Source organism: Lonchura striata, chromosome 27 (assembly GCF_046129695.1).
Source record: "Lonchura striata isolate bLonStr1 chromosome 27, bLonStr1.mat, whole genome shotgun sequence".
Taxonomy (NCBI): domain Eukaryota; kingdom Metazoa; phylum Chordata; class Aves; order Passeriformes; family Estrildidae; genus Lonchura; species Lonchura striata.
Genome location: NC_134629.1, coordinates 5,625,186 through 5,645,945, shown reverse-complemented (window position 1 = coordinate 5,645,945; position 20,760 = coordinate 5,625,186). Strand labels below are relative to the sequence as shown.

Below are 20,760 nucleotides of genomic sequence, written 5' to 3'. Positions count from 1 at the left end.
TGGGGGGGTCTCCGTGGCCCCCCCAGCACCCCGGGCCCCGGGCCGGGGGCACCGGGCAGCAGAAGGCACGGGGGGCACCGGGGCCGGCAGGGCCGCGGGCCCTGGAAGCACGAAAAGGGGGGGGGGCGGCCGGGACCCCCGGACCCCCCCCGGGGCAGCGCGCGGCGGCGGCGGCGGCGGCTTTTGCCTTTTTTTTTTTCGTTTTTTTGCCTTTTTTCTTTTTTTTGCCTTTTTTCTTTTTTTTTTTTTGCCTTTTTTTTTCTTTTCTTTTTCTTTTTTTTCCTTTTTTTTTTTTTTTTTTTTTTTTTTGCGCGTATGGAATTTTTTTTTTTCCATTTTTCCATTTTTTAGAAAACGCGGGAGGAAGAAAAGCCCTCCGAGGGGGGGAGGTGGGGGTGAAATTTGGGGGGGGCAGCGGGACCCCCACCCACCCACGCCCAGAGCTGGGACCCCCCCTCACCCCACGCCGGGCTCGGGGACCCCCCCGGTTTTGGGGGGGTGGGCACCGGGCGGGGGTCCCGGCGCGGCCCCTCCCGGAGGATTTTGGGGGGGGTCCCTCGGGCCGGGCCCCCCCGCCGCTACTTGGGGTAGGGGTAGGGGAAGGCGCCGGGCTCGGACGGGGACTCGATGGGGCCGTGGGTGGGGGCGGCTCCGCCGTCCTGCGGGGAGGGGTTAATGCACCCCAAAATCCTGCACCCCAAAATCCTCAATCCCTAAAATCCTGCACCCCAAAAATCCTGTACCCCAAAATCCTCAATCCCTAAAATCCTGTACCCCAAAAATCCTGCAACCCAAAAATCCTGCACCCCAAATCCTGCACCCCAAACCCTGCACCCCCAAAATCCTGCACCCCAAAATCCTCAATCCCTAAAATCCTGTACCCCCAAATCCTGCAACCCAAAAATCCTGCACCCCAAATCCTGCATCCCCAAAATCCTGCACCCCAAAAATCCAGCACCCCAAAATCCTCAATCCCTAAAATCCTGTACCCCCAAATCCTGCACCCCAAACCCTGCACCCCCAAAATCCTGCACCCCAAAATCCTCAATCCCTAAAATCCTGCACCCCAAAAATCCTGCAACCCAAAAATTCTGTACCCCCAAAATCCTGCACCCCAAAAATCCTGTACCCCCAAAATCCTCAATCCCTAAAATCCTGCACCCCAAAATACTGCACCCCAAAATCCTCAATCCCTAAAATCCTGCACCCCAAAATCCTGCACCCACAAAATCCTGCACCCCCAAACCTGAAACCCCAAATCCTGCACCCCCAAACCCTGCACCCCAAACCCTTGCACCCCAAAAATCATGCACCCCCAAACCCTGCACCCCCAAAAACCCCACACCCCCAAACCTGCACCCCCAAACCCTGCAAACCCAAAAACCCCACACCCCCAAACCCCGCACCCCCAAACCCCGCACCCCCAAACCTGCACCCCCAAACCCTGCAAACCCTGCAAACCCTGCACCCCCAAACCCCGCACCCCCAAACCCCGCACCCCACACCCCCGCGCTCACCTCCAGCGGGAGCGCGGGCGGCACCGGCGGGTACGGCGGGATGAAGGCTCCGGGGACGGCGGCGGCGGCGGCGGGGACGTACTGGGGACAGGGGGGGGGAGGTCAGGGGGGCCGGGGAGGGGTCCCGGGGGTTTGGAGGGGGGGTCTCGGGGGGTCTTACCGTGCCAGCGCTGCCCAGAGAGAGGTGGCCGAGCTGCTGGGCCAGGGGGGCCACCACGGAGGGCTGGAGGGGGACAGCGTGGTCCACGGCGGGGGCCAGCACCGCGCCCTGCACGGCAGCGTCAGCGCGGGGACACGGGGACATGGGGGGGACATGGGGGGGACATGGGGGGCATGGGGACATGGGGGGGACATGGGGGACATGGGGGGGACATGGGGACATGGGGACATGGGGGACATGGGGACATGGGGGACATGGGGACATGGGGACATGGGGGGACATGGGGACATGGGGGACATGGGGGACATGAGGGGACACATGGGGACATGGGTGACACTGGGGACAGCATGGTCCATGGCAGGGGCCAGCACCGCGCCCTGCACGGCAGCGTCAGCGCGGGGAAACGGGGACATGGGGGGACATGGGGGGACATGGGGGACATGAGGACATGGTGGGACACTGGGGACATGGGAACATGGGGGGACATGCGGAACATGGGAAGGGACATGGGTGGGACACGGGGACATGGGGATATGGGGACACAGGGGACATGAGGACATGGGGGACATGACGGACATGGGGGGGACATGGGGACATGGGGGGACTCTGGGGGACACGGGGGGACTTTGCACCCATGCAGAGGGGACACGGGACAGGACACAGGGACCCCCGAGGTGAGCCCAAAGTGGGTGGGGCCTGTGAAATGTGGGTGTGGCTTGCTGGCAAAGTGGGAGTGGCTTGGCTGCAGGGGGTGGAGCAAAAGTGGGTGGGGCAGGGGAGGGGTTCCAGCATCCCCTCCCCCATCTGGGTGGGGCTCCAGTGTCCCCTCCCCCATCAGGGTGGGGCAGGGGAGGGGTTCCAGCATCCCCTCCCCCATCTGGGTGGGGCTCCAGTGTCCCCTCCCCCATCAGGGTGGGGCAGGGGAGGGGTTCCAGCATCCCCTCCCCCATCTGGGTGGGGCTCCAGCATCCCCTCCCCCATCAGGGTGGGATTCCAGCGTCCCCTCCCCCATCTGGGTGGGATTCCAGTGTCCCCTCCCCCATCTGGGTGGGGCTCCAGTGTCCCCTCCCCCATCAGGGTGGGATTCCAGTGTCCCCTCCCCCATCTGGGTGGGGCTCCAGTGTCCCCTCCCCCATCAGGGTGGGATTCCAGCGTCCCCTCCCCCATCAGGGTGGGGGTCCAGTGTCCCCTCCCCCATCAGGGTGGGGCAGGGTGGGTGGGGCAGATCCAAGCAGGGTTCCCACCCCTCCCTCCCTCAGGGCGTGACACCGGGCGTGACACCGGGTGTGGCACCAGGTGTGACACCGGGCGTGGTACCGGGCGTGACACCGGCTGTGACACCGGGTGTGGCACCAGGTGTGACACCGGCTGTGACACCGGGCGTGACACCGGGCGTGACACCGGCTGTGACACCGGCTGTGACACTGCGCGTGGCACCGCGTGTGACACCGGGTGTGACACCGGCTGTGACACCGCGTGTGGCAACAGGTGTGACACCGGCTGTGACACCGCGCGTGGCACCGGCTGTGACACCGGGTGTGACACCGGCTGTGGCACCGCGTGTGACACCGGCTGTGACACCGGCTGTGACACCGGCTGTGACACCGGGCGTGACACCGGGCGTGACACCGGGCGTGACACCGGCTGTGACACCGGGTGTGGCACCGGCTGTGACACCGGCTGTGACACCGGGTGTGGCACCGGCTGTGACACCGCGTGTGGCAACAGGTGTGACACCGGCTGTGACACCGGGCGTGACACCGGGCGTGGCACCGGCTGTGACACCGCGCGTGGCACCGGCTGTGACACCGGCTGTGACACCGGGCGTGGCACCGGCTGTGACACCGCGCGTGGCTCACCGTGGGCTGCACGAGGTAGGACTGGTGCATCCAGGCGGGGCCGTGGACCTGTGGGTGACAGCGGGTGGGAGCAGCCGTGGGTCCCCGAGCGCCCCGGCCCTTCCCCGGGTGGGGACCCCCGCCCCGGCCGGACCCCCCCGGCCCCCCGAGCCCCCCGTACCTGGTAGGAGGAGACCGGGGAGGGCAGGTAGGGGGCCAGGGCGGCGGGGGGCAGCATCCGGCCGGGGGCCAGCCCGTAGGGCGCGGGGTAGAACCTGCGGGGCGGGGGGTCAGGGCTGGGGGGGCCGCGGCCGGCAGCCCCCGCCCCGCCGGGCCCGGGGGCGCCCGGGGGCACCCACCCGTTCTGCAGCGCCGCCGCGGGGTCGTAGGCCAAGGTCACGGTGCCCTGCGGGGAAAGACGAGTGAATAAAAACTGGAAACAAATGTAAATATAAATCCATACAAATCAATGTTAAAATAGAAAATTACTATTAATATATTAATAAAGTATGATTACTATATTAATATATTTATATATTAATATAGTAATATTTAATATGTTAATGTAGTAATATAGTAATATATTAATTACTATGTTACTATATTAAAATATTAATACAGTAATATAAAAATATATAAATATATTATATTAATTAATATATTACTATATTAATATATTATTATATTACTATATTAATATACTAACATATTACTATATTATTATATTAATTAATACATTACTATATTACTATGTTATATTATTATAGTAATATATTACAATATTATTATATTACTCTATTAATATAGTAATATATTAATATATTACTATAGTAATCTTTACTATATTATTATATTACTATGTTAACATATTAATATAGTAATATAGTCATATAGTAATATAGTCATATAGTCAAATAGTAATATAGTAATATTAATTAAAATGGATGCAAATATAAGTACATAAATAAAAATAAATATAAAAATCAATGTTAAAAATAAGGTAAAAGTATAAAATAACATTAGTATTTAATATTAATGTTAATACATTAGTAAATATATTAAAATAGATGTAAATAGAAGTATGTTAATAAAAATACAAAATAAATATAAATAAAAAGTAAATTAATCTTTTAACATATAAATGATAGAAAATATGTAAAACTATAAATATCTATTATCATATATAATACATGATATTGTGTTTTATATTATATTAATTACATTATATTTATTATATTATATTATATTATATTATATTATATTATATTATATTATATTATATTTATTATATTACATTAATTACATTACATTAATTACATTATATTATGTTTGTTACGTTTGTTACGTTATGCTATGCTAATGTTACGTTATATTATATTAATACATATACGCAAATAAACGAAAATAAATTTATAAAATGCATGTAATTTTTAACATATATAAATTATATGTATAAATATATATTATATATGTAATCTGTTATAGACATATTATATATTGTGGCTTCGGCACGTCTGTCAGTGATATACATAAAAAATTACATTAAATTAATATCTTGCTTAATAAAGAATAGTTTATTTAGTAATTTATTGCATTATATATATAATATGTAATATTATATATATTATATGAATTTTATATAAAAATATATTAAATATAATATGTATATATAATCATATATATGATATATAATAACATATATTATACATATATATGTTATATATTGTATTTTATATATTATTTATTATAGATTATATATTACATATTATAATTATATATATTATATATATATAATACGTATATATATAGATATGTACATTTAAAATACATATTTATACTTTTTTACTAAACCAAAAATTAACATATTAATTACATCCAACATTTTTTTCACTTAGCTAAATCACCTAACCCTTAAAATTTATAAACCATTTTTTTTCAAAAATTCACTCTAACCCCCCTGATTTTTGAATTAAAACTTGCAGTAAAATATAAATCCAATGTTAAAAGCCCCAGCCCCGTGACCCGCTCACCGTGTCGCCGTCCCGGGCCCAGGCTCGGCCGTTGGACACGAACTTGCCCTGGCTCTGCCGCTTCTTCTGCCCCCCGTCAGCGAACTTGCAGAGCAGGGGGTCTGGGGGGGCTGAGGAGGGGGCGTCAGTGCTGCCTGCCCCCCCCCAGCACCCCCAAAATCCCCCCGGGACCCCCCAAACCCACCGGGCACCCCCGGGGGGGTCTTGATGAACTTCCCGTTGAAGTGGGTGATGACGGCCTCGCACTTCTCCGTGGATTCCATCCTGGGGGCAGCGGGGCTGGGCCGGGGGGCCGCACGGGGGGCAGCCCCCTCCCCATCCCTCTGCCCCCTCCCCAGCCCCCCCAGATTGCCCCCTCCCACCAAAACCCTTCATCCCTGCGGCTTTCCCCACCCCTCCGTGCCCCCCAAAAACTCCCCCGAGTCCACACCCCCTTCTGCACGCCCCATCCTGAGCCCCCCCATCCCCTGCAGCCCCCCAATCTCTGCAGCCCCCCAAATCCTTGTCCCCCCAATGCTCCCCATCCTCCTGAGCCCCCCCAGCCCCCCAAATCTCTGCAGACCCCCAAAGTCCTTGTTCCCCCCAGCCCTCCCATCCCCTGCAGCCCCCCAAATCCTTGTCCCCCCAATGCTCCCCATCCTCCTGAGCCCCCCCAACCCCATGTACCCCCCACCCCCTGCAGCCCCACAGCTCTGGCAACTCCCCAAACCTGTGCAGCCCCCCTCCCCAAATCCCTGTACCCCCAGTCCCCCAAATCTCTGCATCCCCCACTAAGTCTCTGTCCGCCCAACCCTCTCCAATCTCCTGTGCACCCCCAGCCTCATTTACCCCCATCCCCTGCAGCCCCCCAGCTCTGGAAGCCCCCCCGGTTCTGCGCAGCCCCCCAAATCCCTGCCCCCCCAGCCCTCCCAATCCTCCTGAGCCCCCCAGCCCCATGTACCCATCTCTGCAGACCCCCAAATCTGTGCAGACCCCCTAAGCCCTTGTCCCCCGAGCCCTTCCCATCCTCCTGAGCCCCCCCATGCCCATGTCCCCCCCATCCCCTGCAGCCCCCCACAAGTCCCTGTCCCCCCCAGCCCTCCCCATCCTCCTGAGCCCCCCAGCCCCATGTACACCCCATCCCCTGCAGCCCCCCCAGTTCTGTGCAGCCCCCCACAAGTCCCTGTCCCCCCCAGCCCTCCCCATCCTCCTAAGCCCCCCAGCCCCACGTACCCCCCATCCCTGCAGCCCCCCCACAGTCCAAATCCTGCTGGGCCCCCCGTACCGTGCGAAGCCCACCCCCCGGCTGGCCCCGTGGGGGTCCCGCAGGATGCGGGTGGAGACCACCTGCCCGAAGGGCTTCAGCAGCGCCTCCAGCTCCTGCTCGTCCACGCCCAGCGGCAGGTTGGAGATGTACAGGTTGGTGGGGTCCTGCTCCTGTTGCTGTGGGGAGGGGTCAGGGGGCTGCCCGGGCTCCTGGCGGGGGTCCCGGGGGGCTCTGGGGGTCGGTGGGGGTAGGGGGGGGGTCCATACCTTGGCCATCTGTGCCTGCACCCCACTGGCCTTCAGGGCCGTCACGGCTTTTTGGGCGGCTGTGGGGCTGTCAAAGTCCACGAAACCATAACCTGGGGAGGGGTGAGAGGTCAGGGAGACCCCCCCCAAAACCCCCCCGGACCCCCCCTCCAGCCCTGCAGCCCCCCAACCTTTGCACTTGTTGGTTGTTTTATCCAGGATGGCTTTGGTGGAGACGATCTTCCCATAGCTGGGGGGGGAAAAAAGGGGGTGTCAGAACCCAGTGGGACCCCCCAGCCCCCCTGGAGGGGCTGTGGGGTGGGGTGGGGTCAGAACCCAGCGGGACCCCAGCCCCACTCACGGCTGGCAGAGCTTGACCAGGTCCTGGTCCGTGGTGCCGGGGTGCAGCCCCCGGATGTAGAGGTTGGTCTTGCTGAGCTGGTCCGGGGCCCCCCCGGCTGGGCTGGGGCTGGGGGGGCCCAGGGGCTGTGCCGGGGGCACATAGGGCTGCTGGGGAGGGGTGGGGGGTCAGCACCCACCTCGGCTCTGCTGCAGCCCCCCAAAATCCTCCCCTCCCCGAGGAGACCGCGTGGATGTAGGGAGGGGCTGCCGGAACCCACCCAAGTGGGGTTCAGCCCATCCCGGGGGGCTGCAGGAAGCCCCCACCTCGGGGAGCCCCCCCAGCACTCCCGGGGACCCCCGAGCTGGAAACCCCCGGGCTAATGTCAACGTGGAGCCGGGAATCCCCCGCGACCACCCGGGGCCCCCCCAAACCCCCTCAGCCCCCCGGGAACGCCGTCACCGCCCCCGGGAACCCTGGACCCCTTCATTTCTCCCTGACCCCATTATCTCACCCTGGACCCCATAATTTCCCCCCTGGACCCCATTATCTCAGCCAGACCCCATTATCTTCCCCCTGGACCCCATTATCTCCCCCCAGCCCCATTATCTCCCCCCCTGGACCCCATTTTCTCAGCCAGACCCCATTATCTTCCCCCTGGACCCCATCATTTCCCCCTGACCCCATAATTTCCCTCCTGGACCCTATTATCTCCCCCCGACCCCATTATCCCCCCCTGGACCCCATTATCCCCCCCCTGGACCCCATTATCCCCCCTGAACCCCATTATCTCCCCCTGGACCCCATCATTTCCCCCCAACCCCATTATCTCCCCCCTGGACCCCATTATCTCCCCCTGGACGCCATAATTTCCCCCCTGAACCCCATTATCCCCCCCTGGATCCCATTATCTGCCCCCGACCCCATTATCTCCCCCCGACCCCATTATCCCCCCTGGATCCCATTATCCCCCCCTGGATCCCATTATCTCCCCCCGACCCCATTATCCCCCCTGGATCCCATTATCCCCCCCCGGACCCCATTATCCCCCCCTGGATCCCATTATCCCCCCCCGGACCCCATTATCCCCCCCTGGATCCCATTATCCCCCCCTGGATCCCATTATCCCCCCCCTGGACCCCATTATCCCCTCCTGGACTCCATTATCTCCCCCTGGACCCCATTATCCCCCCCTGGACCCCATTATCTCCCCCTGGACCCCATCATTTCCCCCCAACCCCATTATCTCCCCCCTGGATCCCATTATCTCCCCCTGGACCCCATCATTTCCCCTTGACCCCAATATCTCTCCCCAACCCCCCCTGGCTTCCCACCCTCCCCTCCCGGGGGTCCCCAAATCTCTTCCTGCAGGGTCCCCACCCCCCGGGACCCCCTCTCCACCGGGGTCCCCATCATCACCCCACTCCGGGGGTCCCCATCATTCCCCCCTGTCCCCCCCTATCCCGGGGGTCCCCCTCATCCCCACAGGGGTGTCCCTGTCCCCCCCCCGCCCCAAATCCCTCCCCCGCTCAGCTCGGGGTGCCCCCCGAGGGGGTGGGGGTGGGATATGGGCGATCCCCCCTCCCCCACCACCACTGACGGGGGCGGGGCGGGTAAACTGAGGCACGAACGAGGGGGGGGGCGAACACACGGGACCCCCGGGAGGAGCGGAGCGGAGCACCGAGCCGGGTATCCCCGCTCCGTTCCCGGTGTGCGGGGGGGTGTCCCCCCCCCGTTTCCCATTCCCCGCCCCCCCTCCCCCCCCCCCCCCCCCCGGGCCTGTCCCGCCGGTGCGGCCCCGGCCCCGCCGCCACCGGGCCGGTCCCCCCGCCGCACCGGGCCCGGTACCTTCTTGCCGCCCTTGTTGTAGGCGAAGGCGGGGAGCCCCGAGCGCGGCGGCACCGAGAGCAGCATTTTCCCGAGCGCGAGGGGCCGGGACCGGGCGTGACGTCACACCGGGAGCCAGCCTGGAATCCGGGCGGGCCCCGCCGCGCCGGGTCCTAGCGCCGGTCCCCGCCCGGTGCTGCCCGTCCGGCTCCGGGGCTGCGCGTCACACCCGGCGCTGCCCGTCCCTCTGCCGGTGTCAGCCCCCGGTGTCACCCCCGGTGTCACCCCCCGGTGCTGCCCCGTCCCTCTGCCGGTGTCACCCCCCGGTGTCAGCCCCCGGTGTCACCCCTCGGTGTCACCCCCCCGGTGTCACCCCCCGGTGTCACCCCTCGGTGTCACCCCCCCGGTGCTGCCCCGTCCCTCTGCCGGTGTCACCCCCCGGTGTCACCCCTCGGTGTCACCCCCCGGTGCTGCCCCGTCCCTCTGCCGGTGTCACCCCCGGTGTCACCCCCGGTGTCACCCCCCGGTGCTGCCCCGTCCCTCTGCCGGTGTCACCCCCCGGTGTCACCCCCCGGTGCTGCCCCGTAACCCCCCCGGTGATGCCCGTTACCCCCCGGTGTCACCCCCCGGTGTCACCCCCCGGTGTCACCCCCGGTGTCACCCCCCGGTGCTGCCCGTTACCCCCCGGTGTCACCCCCCGGTGTCATCCCCCCGGTGCTGCCCGTTACCCCCCGGTGTCACCCCCCGGTGTCACCCCCCGGTGCTGCCCGTTACCCTCCGGTGTCACCCCCCGGTGTCACCCCCCGGTGTCACCCCTCGGTGTCACCCCTCGGTGTCACCCCCCCGGTGTCACCCCCCCGGTGTCACCCCCCCGGTGCTGCCCGTTCTCCCCCGGTGTCACCCCCCGGTGTCACCCCCCGGTGCTGCCCGTTCTCCTCCGGTGCTCCGCGTCACCTCCCGGTGCTGCCCCGTCACCCCCCCGGTGTCACCCCCGGTGCTGCCCCGTCCCTCTGCCGGTGTCACCCCCTGGTGTCACCCCCCGGTGTCACCCCTCGGTACTGCCCGTCGTGCCCCGGTGTCACACACCGTGCCGCCCGTCAGCCCCCGGTATCACCCCTCGGTGCTGTCCGTTCTCCTCCGGTGTTCCCCGTCACCCCCCGGTACTGCCCCGTTCTTCCCCCGGTGTCACCCCCCGGTGTCACCCCCCGGTGCTGCCCGTTCTCCCCCGGTGTTCCCCGTCACCCCCCGGTGCTGCCCGTTCACCCCCGGTGTTCCCCGTCACCCCCCGGTGTTCCCCGTCCTCCCCCGCCCCCCCGGTGCTGCCTCCCGGTGTCACCGCGGGTGCCGCCCGTCACCCCCCCGGTGACCCCCGTGAGCCCCACGACAGCCAAGAACCCCCCGGGGGGTCTCACCCCCACCTCCAACTGAGGCGTCCCCCCCTTAGACCTCCCCAGACCGCCCGGGACACCGGGCGAACACCGGGGGAACACCGGGGGAACACCGGGGGGACGCGGCGGAGGGGGGGGGTTTAATCCCACACCCATCCTCTGCCGCAGCGGAGTCAACCGGGAGAGGGGGGGGGGGGGTCACTCTCACGAGCCCCCGGGGCGGCTGCACCCCTCGAGCCCCGCTCCGCACCGGGGGGATGTCACGGGCTCCCCCACCCCGGTGCGGCGCGGCCCCTTTAAGCGAAGCCCCGCCCACCTCCGCCATTAACCCCCTGGCCCCGCCCCCCGCCCTCATCGTGGGCGAGGCCATTTTGGAAGCGCTGGTCACGTGGTTCCGCACCCCACACACACCCCCCTCCGCAATATTGGCGCCTTTCCTTCGTCACGTGACCGCGGCGGGCCCTGCCCCTCTCTGAGGGAGCGCTAGGGCCGCCATCTTAGAGTCGGGAAAGGGAGAATTTGGGGGGGAACCTGAGGGGTCTGGGGGGCGCCTGAGGCGTCTTGGGGGCACCTGAGGGGTCTGAAGGGCATCTTAGGGGTCTGGAGGGCATCTGAGGGGTCTGTGGGGCGAGACTGGGGTTTCCAGCGGGCTCTGGGTTCTGCAGGGCAGGACTGAGGGGCGCTGTGGCCGCCATCTTAGAGTCGGGAAAAGGAGAATTTGGGGAGCACCTGAGGGGTCTGGGGGGCACCTGAGGGGTCTAGGGGCCTTCTGGAGGGGTCTGTGGGGCGAGACTGGCGTTTCCAGTGGTGTGTGGGGTCCACAGGGCAGGACTTGAGGGGCGCTGTGGCCGCCATCTTAGAGTCGGGAAAGGGAGAATTTGGGGGCACCTGAGGGGTCTGGGGGGCACCTGAGGGGTCTGGGGGCATCTTGGAGGGTCTGTGAAGCGTCTTGAGGGGGTCTGTGGGGCGAGTCTGGGGTTTCCAGCAGGGTCTGGGGTCCTCAGGGCACTGGGGGCTCTGTAGAGTCGGATGGGGGCACCTGGTGGGGGGGGGTCCCTGGGTTCCCACCCAGCTGAGTGTGAAATGTAAATTTTAAGGAATTTAGAGATTTTAGAGGAGCTAAGGTTTTAGTTAGAGGTGAGAAAAATGCATGTGTTATGATTGGCTTTTCAAAAGTATTACAGTGAATATTATATGTGTAATGTTAGAAAGTGAGGCTGTATTAATTCTCTTAAGTGGTGTGTTAAATATAGTTTTAAGTTCCAATAGAATGTTAAAATGGAGATTATGTATGTAGGGATAAGTTGGGGGTTTTTTTAAGAATGAGATACTCACTTCGAAGAACACCTAAATCTTCCAAAAGAAAAGAATTTATGGCTTCTGGCTTCTTATCAAAACAAACTAATTTCTTCAAGCCTTACTCAGACTCGAAGATGCCATGGGATTAAAAAAAAAAAACAATTGACGTACAACAAACAGAGTTTCTTGTTTTAAATAGAATATATGCATAACCATGAAAGATATATAAATATGCAACAAGCATATTGTTTTAAGGGTAATTCCTTTATTCACAAAGTATGCTTTTCATGACTTAGTGTCCAAAAGCATCTAGACTTGGTTTATAAAATTTTAAAAGTTTAATAATAATAAAATGGTTATAAAAATAATCATACAATTAGAGTAATAAAGTTTAGAGTTAGGACAATTACAAGACGATAAAAAGCAAAGAATTACGGACGTCCAGATGCTCTCGGACACGAAGTCACAAAAAGCATGACTTGTAAAGAAACAAATAACCTTAAAAACAATGGCCTGTTGCATATTCATATATCCTTCATGGTTATGCATACATTGTATTTAAAACAAGAACTCTGTTGTATGTCAACTCTTTGTTTAATCCCCAAGGCGTCTTCCAGTCGAGCAAGGCCTGAAGAAATTCGCTTCTTCTGATAAGAAAACCATAAATTCCTTTTTTTTTGGAAGATTTAGGTGTTCCTTGAAGCGAGTATCTCATTCCTAAAAAAAAAAACACTGCCCCACACATATACAATCTCTATTTTAACATTATGTTGGAACCTAAAACTACATTTAACACACTATTTAAGAGAATTAATACAACATCACTTTCGAACATCACACATATAATATTCATTGTAACATCTTCGAAAAGCCAATTGGAAAAATCTGAATTTTTCACAGTAGGGTTGGGGGTGCCGGGGGGCACCTTGGGGAGAGCCTGTGAGGGAGAAGGGGGCACCCGGAGGGTCCTGAGGGAGTCTGTGGGGAGGGTTGGGGGGATCACGGGGCACCTCAGGGGTCTACAAGACAAGATTGGGGGGTCTTAGGGCATCTGGGGGGTCTGTAGGGCTTGGTGGTCCCCAGAGGGTCAGTGGGGTGACCCCGAATCCCAGGAACATTCTGTCAGGACAGAATGGGGGTCCCAGCGCTGGCACCAAGCTCAGCCGGGGGGACAGGGACAGCACGGGGGTGGCACAGGGTCTTGGGGACCCCCCCGCTCCATGCTGTCCCACTCAGTGTCCCCCCAAATGTCCCCTCCCCGTGATGGTCCCACCACAGTGTCTACCCCGGGGTGTTCCCCACGTGTCCCCCACAAGTGTCCCCCTCATCTCCCCTCCCCATTGTCCCCCCTCATATCCCCCTGCGTGTCCCCCACATTTCCCCCCCGTATTCCCCCTGGAACCCCCCCAAACACCCCAGGGCTGTCCCCCCTGGATAGAGCCCCCCCAAACACCCCAGGGCTGTCCCCCTACATATCCCACTCAGATAGAACCCAATCCCCAGGCCTGTCCCCTCAGTGTCCCCCACATGTCCCCCCATGATGGGGCCCCCCCAAACACCCCAGGCCTGTCCCCCCGGTGTCCCCCTGAGATGGAGCCCCCCCCAAACCCCCAGGCCTGTCCCCCCGGGGTCCCCCACATGTCCCCCCCATGATGGAGCCCCCCCAAACCCCCCAGGCCTGTCCCCCCGGGGTCCCCCACATGTCCCCCCCATGATGGAGCCCCCCCAAACCCCCCAGGGCTGTCCCCCCGCAGATGGAGCCCCCCCAAACCCCCAGGCCTGTCCCCCCGGGGTCCCCCCCATGATGGAGCCCCCCCAAACCCCCCAGGCCTGTCCCCCCGGGGTCCCCCCCATGATGGAGCCCCCCCAAACCCCCCAGGCCTGTCCCCCCGGGGTCCCCCCGCGTGTCCCGGCGCTGTCCCAGCCCTTTGTGCCCGCGGATTGTTCTGGCTTTGCCGGGCTCAGCAGCGCCGGGCCCCCCCCGTGCTGAGCCAGGGCTTCGCCCGCTGACTCACCCCACGTGCGGGGCCGGTGCTGAGCCGGCAGAGCCGCGGCCCGGGGGGGGCACCGGGGCTGCCCCCGGAGCTCTCCCTCCGCCCCCACGGGGACCGCGGAGGGGTCAGCCCCGGCCCCGAGCTCGTCCCGGGTGTGTGACCCAACCCGGGTCACCCCTGTCCCCATCCTTATCTCAGGTGTGTGACACCCCCGGGGTCACCCCTGTCCCAGTTCTTGTCCCAGGTGTGTGACACCCTCGGGGTCAGCCCTGTCCCCATCTTTGTCCCAGCTGTGTGATCCATCCTGGTCCCCCTGCCAGGGACAGCCCTGTCCCCATCTCAATCCACGAGTGTCACCCCTCTTGTTGCCTCACCAGGGACCCTGTCCCCCCTTTTCTCCCAGGTGTGTGACATTGCCACCCCTCCAGCAGGGCATGGCCCCATGTCCCTGTGCTCATCCCAGATGTGTCACCCTGTCCCCTGTGACCCCCTCAGCCCCCCCAGGACCCTGTCTCCCCTGTGCTCATCCCAGGAGTGTCACCCTGTCCCCATCCCAGGTGTGTCACCCTGTCCCCCGTGACCCCCTCAGCCCCCCCAGGACCCTGTCCCCCCTGTGTTCATCCCAGGAGTGTCACCCTGTCCCCTGTGACCCCCGCAGCCTCTCCCTGAGGGTCCCTGTGCTCATCCCAGGAACAGCCCTGTCCCCACTCTCACCCCAAATGTGTGACCCCCCCCCATCCCCCCCAGCCTTTCATCCCGGCCTTTCATCTCTGGTTGTCCTGGCAACACCCCAAAGGGTCCTGGGGGTTGCCATGGCACCCAGGGATGCTCCAAGCCCAAGCCAAGGACTCCCCCAGCCCCCTCCCAAAATCCTGCCCCACCCTCAGCACCTCGGGGCTGCCCTGTGCCAAGGGGGTGACAGGGACAGGGGTGGCAGTGCCAGGGGGTAGGAGGTGCACCTGCCCCGGGTGTGCTCTGCTCTCCCCTCTCCCACAGCTGCACCATGGCCATCGGGGAGGTAAGACCCTGCGAGCGGCCCCGACCCCCCCAGCCCCCCCAAAGCCACAGCCCCACTCCCTCCATGCCAGGGGGGTGGGTGAGCAGCCCCTAACTCATGGGGACTCCCCAAACCTGTCACTTCAGTGCCCAGCCCGCAGCCCTGGCACAGGGGTCTCTGCGTGTTCCCCACCGTGGCCCCATTGCCAGGATATTGTTCCCATTGTCCCCACTGTCACCGCAGTGCCCAAGGATTGAGGGGTCCCATCCCTGAGGTACCCCATCCCCGTGGTACCTGGGGCATCGTTTCCATGGCACCCCATAGCCCAGGTGCCCCTCACTGCGGTGCCCAGGTGCTGAGGGGTCCCATCCCCAAGGGACCCCATCTCTGAGGTACCCCATCCCCGTGGGTACCTGAAACCTGGGGCATCCTGTTGCCAGGGTACCCCATCACCAGGGTACCCCATCACCGAGAGACCCCTCACTGTGGTACCCCAGTGCTGAGGGGGTGCCCTCACAAAAACACCCCATCACCCTGGTACCCAAAAACTGGGGCATCCTGTTGCCGTGGCACCCCACCCCCCGAGACACCCAATCCTTGTGCACCCCAGCCCTGAGATACCCCATCCCCAAGGCCCCCCGCCCCTGTGTCACCCCCTCTTTGTGCCACCCGCAGCTGGCAGTGCCCGTGGGGTGACCCCCGGCCCCGCTGTCCCCCCAGGAGCTGCGCAGCGGCCGCTTCTGGCGGGGGGTGCTGGCGGAGCTGACGGCGACCCTCATCTTCGTGGGGGTGGTCCTGGGGGCTTCGGCAGCCCCGGGGCCACTGGCACCGGCGCTGGCGGGGGGGTTGGTGGCCGGGGGGCTCGTCTGCACCCTCGGGGGGCCCCAGGCCAACCCCGCGCTGACGCTGGCCCTGCTGTGCACCCGCAAGCTGAGCGCCCTGCGCGGGGCCGCGGGGGTCCTGGCCCAGTGCACGGGGGCCACGCTGGCCTCTGCCGCTGCCCGCGTGGCGCTGCCGGACGACAGCGGCCTGGTCACCAGGGTGAGTGCCCCCGTCCCCGTCTCCATCCCCGTCACCTGGCACTGCACAGGTGTCCCTCCCGCAGGTGAGCGCGGTGGGGACGGCAGGGACAGCGCTGGCCTGGGAGACCTTCGCCACCTTCCAGCTGGCACTGGCCGCCTTCGCCGCCGCTGAGCACGCGGCCCCGCAGGCCGGGCTGGCCCTGGGCAGCGCCGTGACCGCCGGTGCCTTGGCCGCAGTAAGGACCCCCGGCGTCCCACCCACCCAGGGGTCCCCACCCCAGCAGCCCCTGACCCCCCCGTCTCCCACAGGGGCCGTTCTCGGGGGGCAGCATGAACCCCGCACGCTCGCTGGGGCCGGCCGTCGTCACCGGTGTCTGGGATGATCATTGGGTGAGTTGGGGGCACCCTTGGGCTCCTCCAGAGTCCCCAAGTAAGGGTGGGTCCCCCGGCTGCCACGTGAGACCACCGTGGCCCCATCCCCAGCCCAGGACAGCGGTTCCCGGTCTTCCCTTCCCTTGGCTGGGTCCCCCCGGGATAAGTCAGCACCAGCTGTGTCCCCCAGGTCCTCATGATGTCACCATCGCAGGACCGGTGTGTGTCCCCTATTGCCATCCTTGGGACAAGCCCCACCTCATCCCCATCCTTGGGATGGGCCCCTTTCCCCAGTCCCCCTACCCCAAACAAGTGACACCCTGTCCCCACGGCTGCCCTCATCCCTGGGGCAGATTCCTCTGCTCGGTCCCCATCCCTGGGGTGGGGTCCCCTGTCCCCCCTGTCCCTGGGACACCCCAGCTCCCTGTGCCCCTCCAGGTGTACTGGCTGGGGCCGGTGCTGGGCGCGGTGCTGGCCGGGCTCTCCTACGAGTTCATCCTGGCTCCCGGAGCCTCCCGGGAGAAGCTGGGCGCCTGCCTCGCCTGCCGGGACGTGGCTCTGGTGGAGACCCCCAGCCTGTCCCCCTCCTCGGTGGCCCACGGCCCCCCGGCCCCTCCAGCCGAGCAGCGGGAGCAGGGATCTGCCTGAACCCCCCCGATCCTCCGCACCCCGACACCGGATCCTCGCCGCCGCCAGAACCTCCGTGAGGCACCCATGGGAACCTCCGTGCCCCCTCCCCTTTGACTGTCCTCTGCCCCGTGCGGGGATTAAAGGCGTGCTGGGGTCGCAGGTGGGTGCGGAGTGATGCTGTGAGGGGCCGGGGTGTCCCGACCACCGCCCCGCGCTCTCGGTGCGCGGCGGCACCGGGGCCGCGGGCGGGTGCGCCCTCCCCGCGGCCCCCCGGGCCGGGCGGGGGCCGGGACCCCCGTCAGCCCGTCCCGTGCCGGGGAGCTGAGCGCAGCAAAGCGCTTTGTGCGGCCTCTGCAGCCCCGGCAGATTCCGGCGGGCGCCAATGGCCGGGCCGAGCCCTAATCCCCCCGGCCGGGGACTCAGCGCCCGCTAAGCCGGGCTGAATAAACCCTCCCGCAGACAACAGCACCGGGGGCGGGGGGGACACCCCGCAGCCCCCAGCGGGGCTGGCCTTGGGGGGCCCACCCAGAGCCCCTCCCGCGGGGTGGGGGCGGCTCCCAGCGGGGGTTGCCCCAAAATGTCCCCAAAACATTTCAGGGGGGGGGGGTTGGGGTGGGAGGTGTGTCAGTGCTGGCCCCGAGCAAGGGGGTCCCCTAAACCCCGCTGGTGGCACCCATGGGTCACAGCCCCCCCTCCTCCTCCCCCGGCAACCCCAGGGATGGGGGCGGCGCAGCTCTGGGGGGCTCCCCGCTATCGGGGGGTGCGGGGGGCTCGGGGGGGAGATCCTCGCCGCCTGTCACCTGTCCCGTGCCCCGGGCAGCGAAGCGGTTAACGGGGGGGTGGCGGAGGTGCGATCCCACCCCCGGGGCCGGCCCGGGGGGGGCTTATAAAGGTGGGCACGGGCGGCCCCCGGGGAGGGGAGCGGGGCCGTGGAGGGCAGCGGGGCCAGGCCATGCGGGAGCTGCGCTCGTCCGCCTTCTGGAGGGCCGTCCTGGCCGAGTTCCTGGGCAGCCTCCTCTATGCCCTGCTGGGGCTGGGGGCCTCCCTGCGCTGGGCCCCGGGCCCCCCCAGCGTCGTGGGGGCCGCCCTGGCCTTCGGGCTGGCCCAGACCACCCTGGTGCAGGCGCTGGGCCATGTCAGCGGGGGCCACGTCAACCCGGCCATCACGCTGGCCTTCCTGATGGCCTCGCAGCTCTCCCTGCCCCGTGCCCTGGGCTACCTGCTGGCCCAGGTGCTGGGCATGCTGGCCGGCGCCGGGGTGCTCTATGGGGTGACCCCGGGCCCCGTCCGCGGCACCCTCGGCCTCAGCGCGGTGAGCAGGGGCACCGGGGGGAGAACCGGGGGGCTGCGTGTGTCTGCAGGGCTGGGGGACCGTGGGGTGTGGCAGTGGGGTGTGGGCTGTAATGGGGGTTTGGGGGGATTGGGGTCTCCGGGAAGTGTTTGGGGGTCTGAGGTACTTTGGGACTGTAATGGGGATTTGGAAGGATTGGGGGAATCCAGGGGGTGTTTTGGGATCTGGGGTACCATGGGGGTGTAATGGGGGGTGAGGGGTTCAGAGAGGTTTATGAAAATTGGGGGGGGGGGGGGTCCAGGAGGTGTTTAGGGATACTATGGGGCTGTAATGGGGGTTCTGGGGTTCAGAGGTGTTTGAGGGGTCTGATGGTGAATGGGGGGGGGGTTTCCAGAAGATGTTTTGGCGTTTGGATTGATGTGGGACAGTAATGGGAGCTGGGCGTCCCAGAGGAGTTTGGGGTTTGTGGTACAGTGGGGTTTTGGGGTGTGGAAGGATAACGAGGGACGATTTGGGGTGCTGGGGGGAATGGGGGAGCAACTTTTCGGGGAGCTGAGCCCTCTCCCCACGCAGCTGCACCCCGGGGTGGGCCCGGGCCAGGGCACGGTGGTGGAGCTGCTCCTGACCGCCCAGTTCGTCCTCTGCGTCTTCGCCAGCTACGATGACCGTCACGACGGGCGCCCGGCCGTGGCCGCCGTGCCCGTCGGCTTCTCCCTCGCCCTCGGCCACCTCTTTGGGGTAAGGGCGGCCGCGGGGACCCTCGTGCTGGGACCCCGGGGGCTGGGAAGGGGCTGGGGGGCAGCTGTGCAGCCCCCCATTGCCCCATCCCCCTCCAGATCCACTACACGGGCGCCAGCATGAACCCCGCTCGCTCCTTCGCCCCCGCCGTCATCACCCGCAACTTCGCCAACCACTGGGTAAGTGGGGGGGGACGGGGACCCCCAAACCCGCCCCGGGCCCCCCCAGTCCCTCCCCGCTTGTCCCTGTCCTGCCCCAGCCGCTGTGTCCCCAGCAAAGGCGGGCGGCTGCCGGTGTCACCGCGGTGACAGCAGCACCCCAAGGTGCTGGGTGCACCCCGATATCCCGGGGAGCGGGAGACGCGTCCTGCGCCCCGATATCCCGGGGAAGGGCACACGCGGCCGTCCCCCGCTCACCGGGAAACCGGTGGCCCCGACGCCCGAGCGTCAGCGGGGTGGGTGCCGTGCCCCGGAGGGCGGGGGCCGGGGGTCCCCCGGTGCCGGTGCCCACGCCGCCCCCCCGCAGGTGTACTGGGCGGGCCCGCTGCTGGGCGCGGCGCTGGGCGCGGTGCTGTACGAGTTCGCGCTGTGCCCGCGGCCGCGCAGCCTGGCCGAGCGCCTGGCCGCCCTCAAGGGAGAGCCGCCCGCCCCCACCGCCGTCACCGCCGCCGCCGCCGCCACCGAGCCGCCGCCCGAGCCGCCGGCGGAGCCGCTGGAGCTGAAGACGCAGGGGCTGTAACGGGGCCCGTCCCGGGGCGCGGCCCCGCGCCCGCCGCTGCTTTGCTGTGACGGGGCCGCCGCGGTGCGTGTGGTGCGTGTGTGTGCGGCGCGGCGCGGCGGGCGGGCGGCGGCGGGGCCCCGCTGCCGGGAACCGGCCGCCCGGGGCCGCCCGTACCGGGCCGGGGCCGCCCCGCCCCGCCGCGACGGGACTTCTGTGTTCGGTGAATTAAACCTGCTCTTTTATTTTGGTAACCGCTCGCGGCCGTGCCCGGCGCCGGGAACCGGGAGGCACCGAGCTGGGGTGGGAGGGGAACACCGGAGCCCGCTCGGCGGGCGGCGGGAGGTGCCGCCCGTTCCCGCGCCCGGGGCGGGCTCCGCCCAGCCCGCGCCGTTCTTAAAACGGCAACGCCAGCACCGCGGCCCCGCTCCGCAACGAACCCCTCCCGTCTCCCACCCCGCAGCGCCGCGGGCCGGGGGGCGAGGGCAGGGGGCTGGGGGCACCCCGGGGCTCCGAGCCGCCGGTTTGTGCCGCGGTGGACGGAGTGAGGGCGGCACCGGAGGGAGCACCGGGCTGCTGAGGGGAGTTGCCGCTTGCAGGGTGCGGCGGGGCGGGGCCTCGGCCGCGGGAACTGGGGCGGTTGTGTAACGCCGCCCCCGCGCCGGGACCGGGAGCGCGGCGAGGACGGGGCGGCGGTGAGCGGGACCGGGAGCGCGGCGGGGACGGGGCGGCGGTGAGCGGGACGGGAACCGGCCGGGAGGGCGGCGGGGACGGGGTCCGGCACCGGGGGAGACCGGGATCGGGGGGTCCGCGGGCGGGGAGTGGCCCGGGACCGGGGACTGGGGGTCCTCGGGGGTCACGGAAAGCAGGGGGATGTTCCGGGATCGGACGGGATAGGAACGGGGGAGTGGATACGGGATCGGGGGAACCTCCGGGTGCTCCGGGATCGGCGGGCCCGGGGCGTGCTCCGGGATTAGGGGGCTCCGGGGGAAACTGGGGGCTGAGATCCGGGATCGGGCGTGGGGGGGGTCAGGAATGCTCCGGGATCGAGAAGGCAGCGGGGCCGAGTGGGATTCGGGGGGAGCCCAAATTTTGGGCGGGGATGTTAT

At 63.6% G+C, this 20,760-nt stretch overlaps 3 protein-coding genes across 3 annotated transcripts; 2 read left to right on the top strand and 1 right to left on the bottom strand.

The window, feature by feature from the left end:
• Window positions 1–578: 578 nt before the first annotated feature.
• RBMS2 (RNA binding motif single stranded interacting protein 2) lies at window positions 579–9,294 on the bottom strand. Its single transcript, XM_077788594.1, has 12 exons — window positions 9,225–9,294; window positions 7,398–7,546; window positions 7,228–7,286; window positions 6,810–7,149; window positions 5,730–5,809; window positions 5,546–5,655; window positions 3,875–3,921; window positions 3,697–3,811; window positions 3,537–3,584; window positions 1,678–1,785; window positions 1,518–1,598; window positions 579–659 (listed from the first exon to the last, which is right to left on the bottom strand). The coding sequence occupies exons 1-12, from the start codon at window positions 9,288–9,290 to the stop codon at window positions 579–581; spliced, it is 1,284 nt and encodes a 427-aa protein (XP_077644720.1). The 5' UTR covers window positions 9,291–9,294.
• Window positions 9,295–14,887: 5,593 nt separating this feature from the next.
• On the top strand, window positions 14,888–16,923 carry LOC110477091 (aquaporin-2-like). The gene is made up of 5 exons (XM_031507211.2): window positions 14,888–14,902; window positions 15,602–15,922; window positions 15,987–16,139; window positions 16,213–16,293; window positions 16,714–16,923. The coding sequence occupies exons 1-5, from the start codon at window positions 14,888–14,890 to the stop codon at window positions 16,921–16,923; spliced, it is 780 nt and encodes a 259-aa protein (XP_031363071.2).
• Window positions 16,924–17,857: 934 nt separating this feature from the next.
• MIP (major intrinsic protein of lens fiber) lies at window positions 17,858–19,672 on the top strand. The gene is made up of 4 exons (XM_021542490.3): window positions 17,858–18,217; window positions 18,770–18,934; window positions 19,033–19,113; window positions 19,460–19,672. Exons 1-4 carry the CDS (start codon window positions 17,858–17,860, stop codon window positions 19,670–19,672), a joined length of 819 nt encoding a protein of 272 aa, XP_021398165.1.
• The last annotated feature ends 1,088 nt before the right edge of the window (window positions 19,673–20,760 follow it).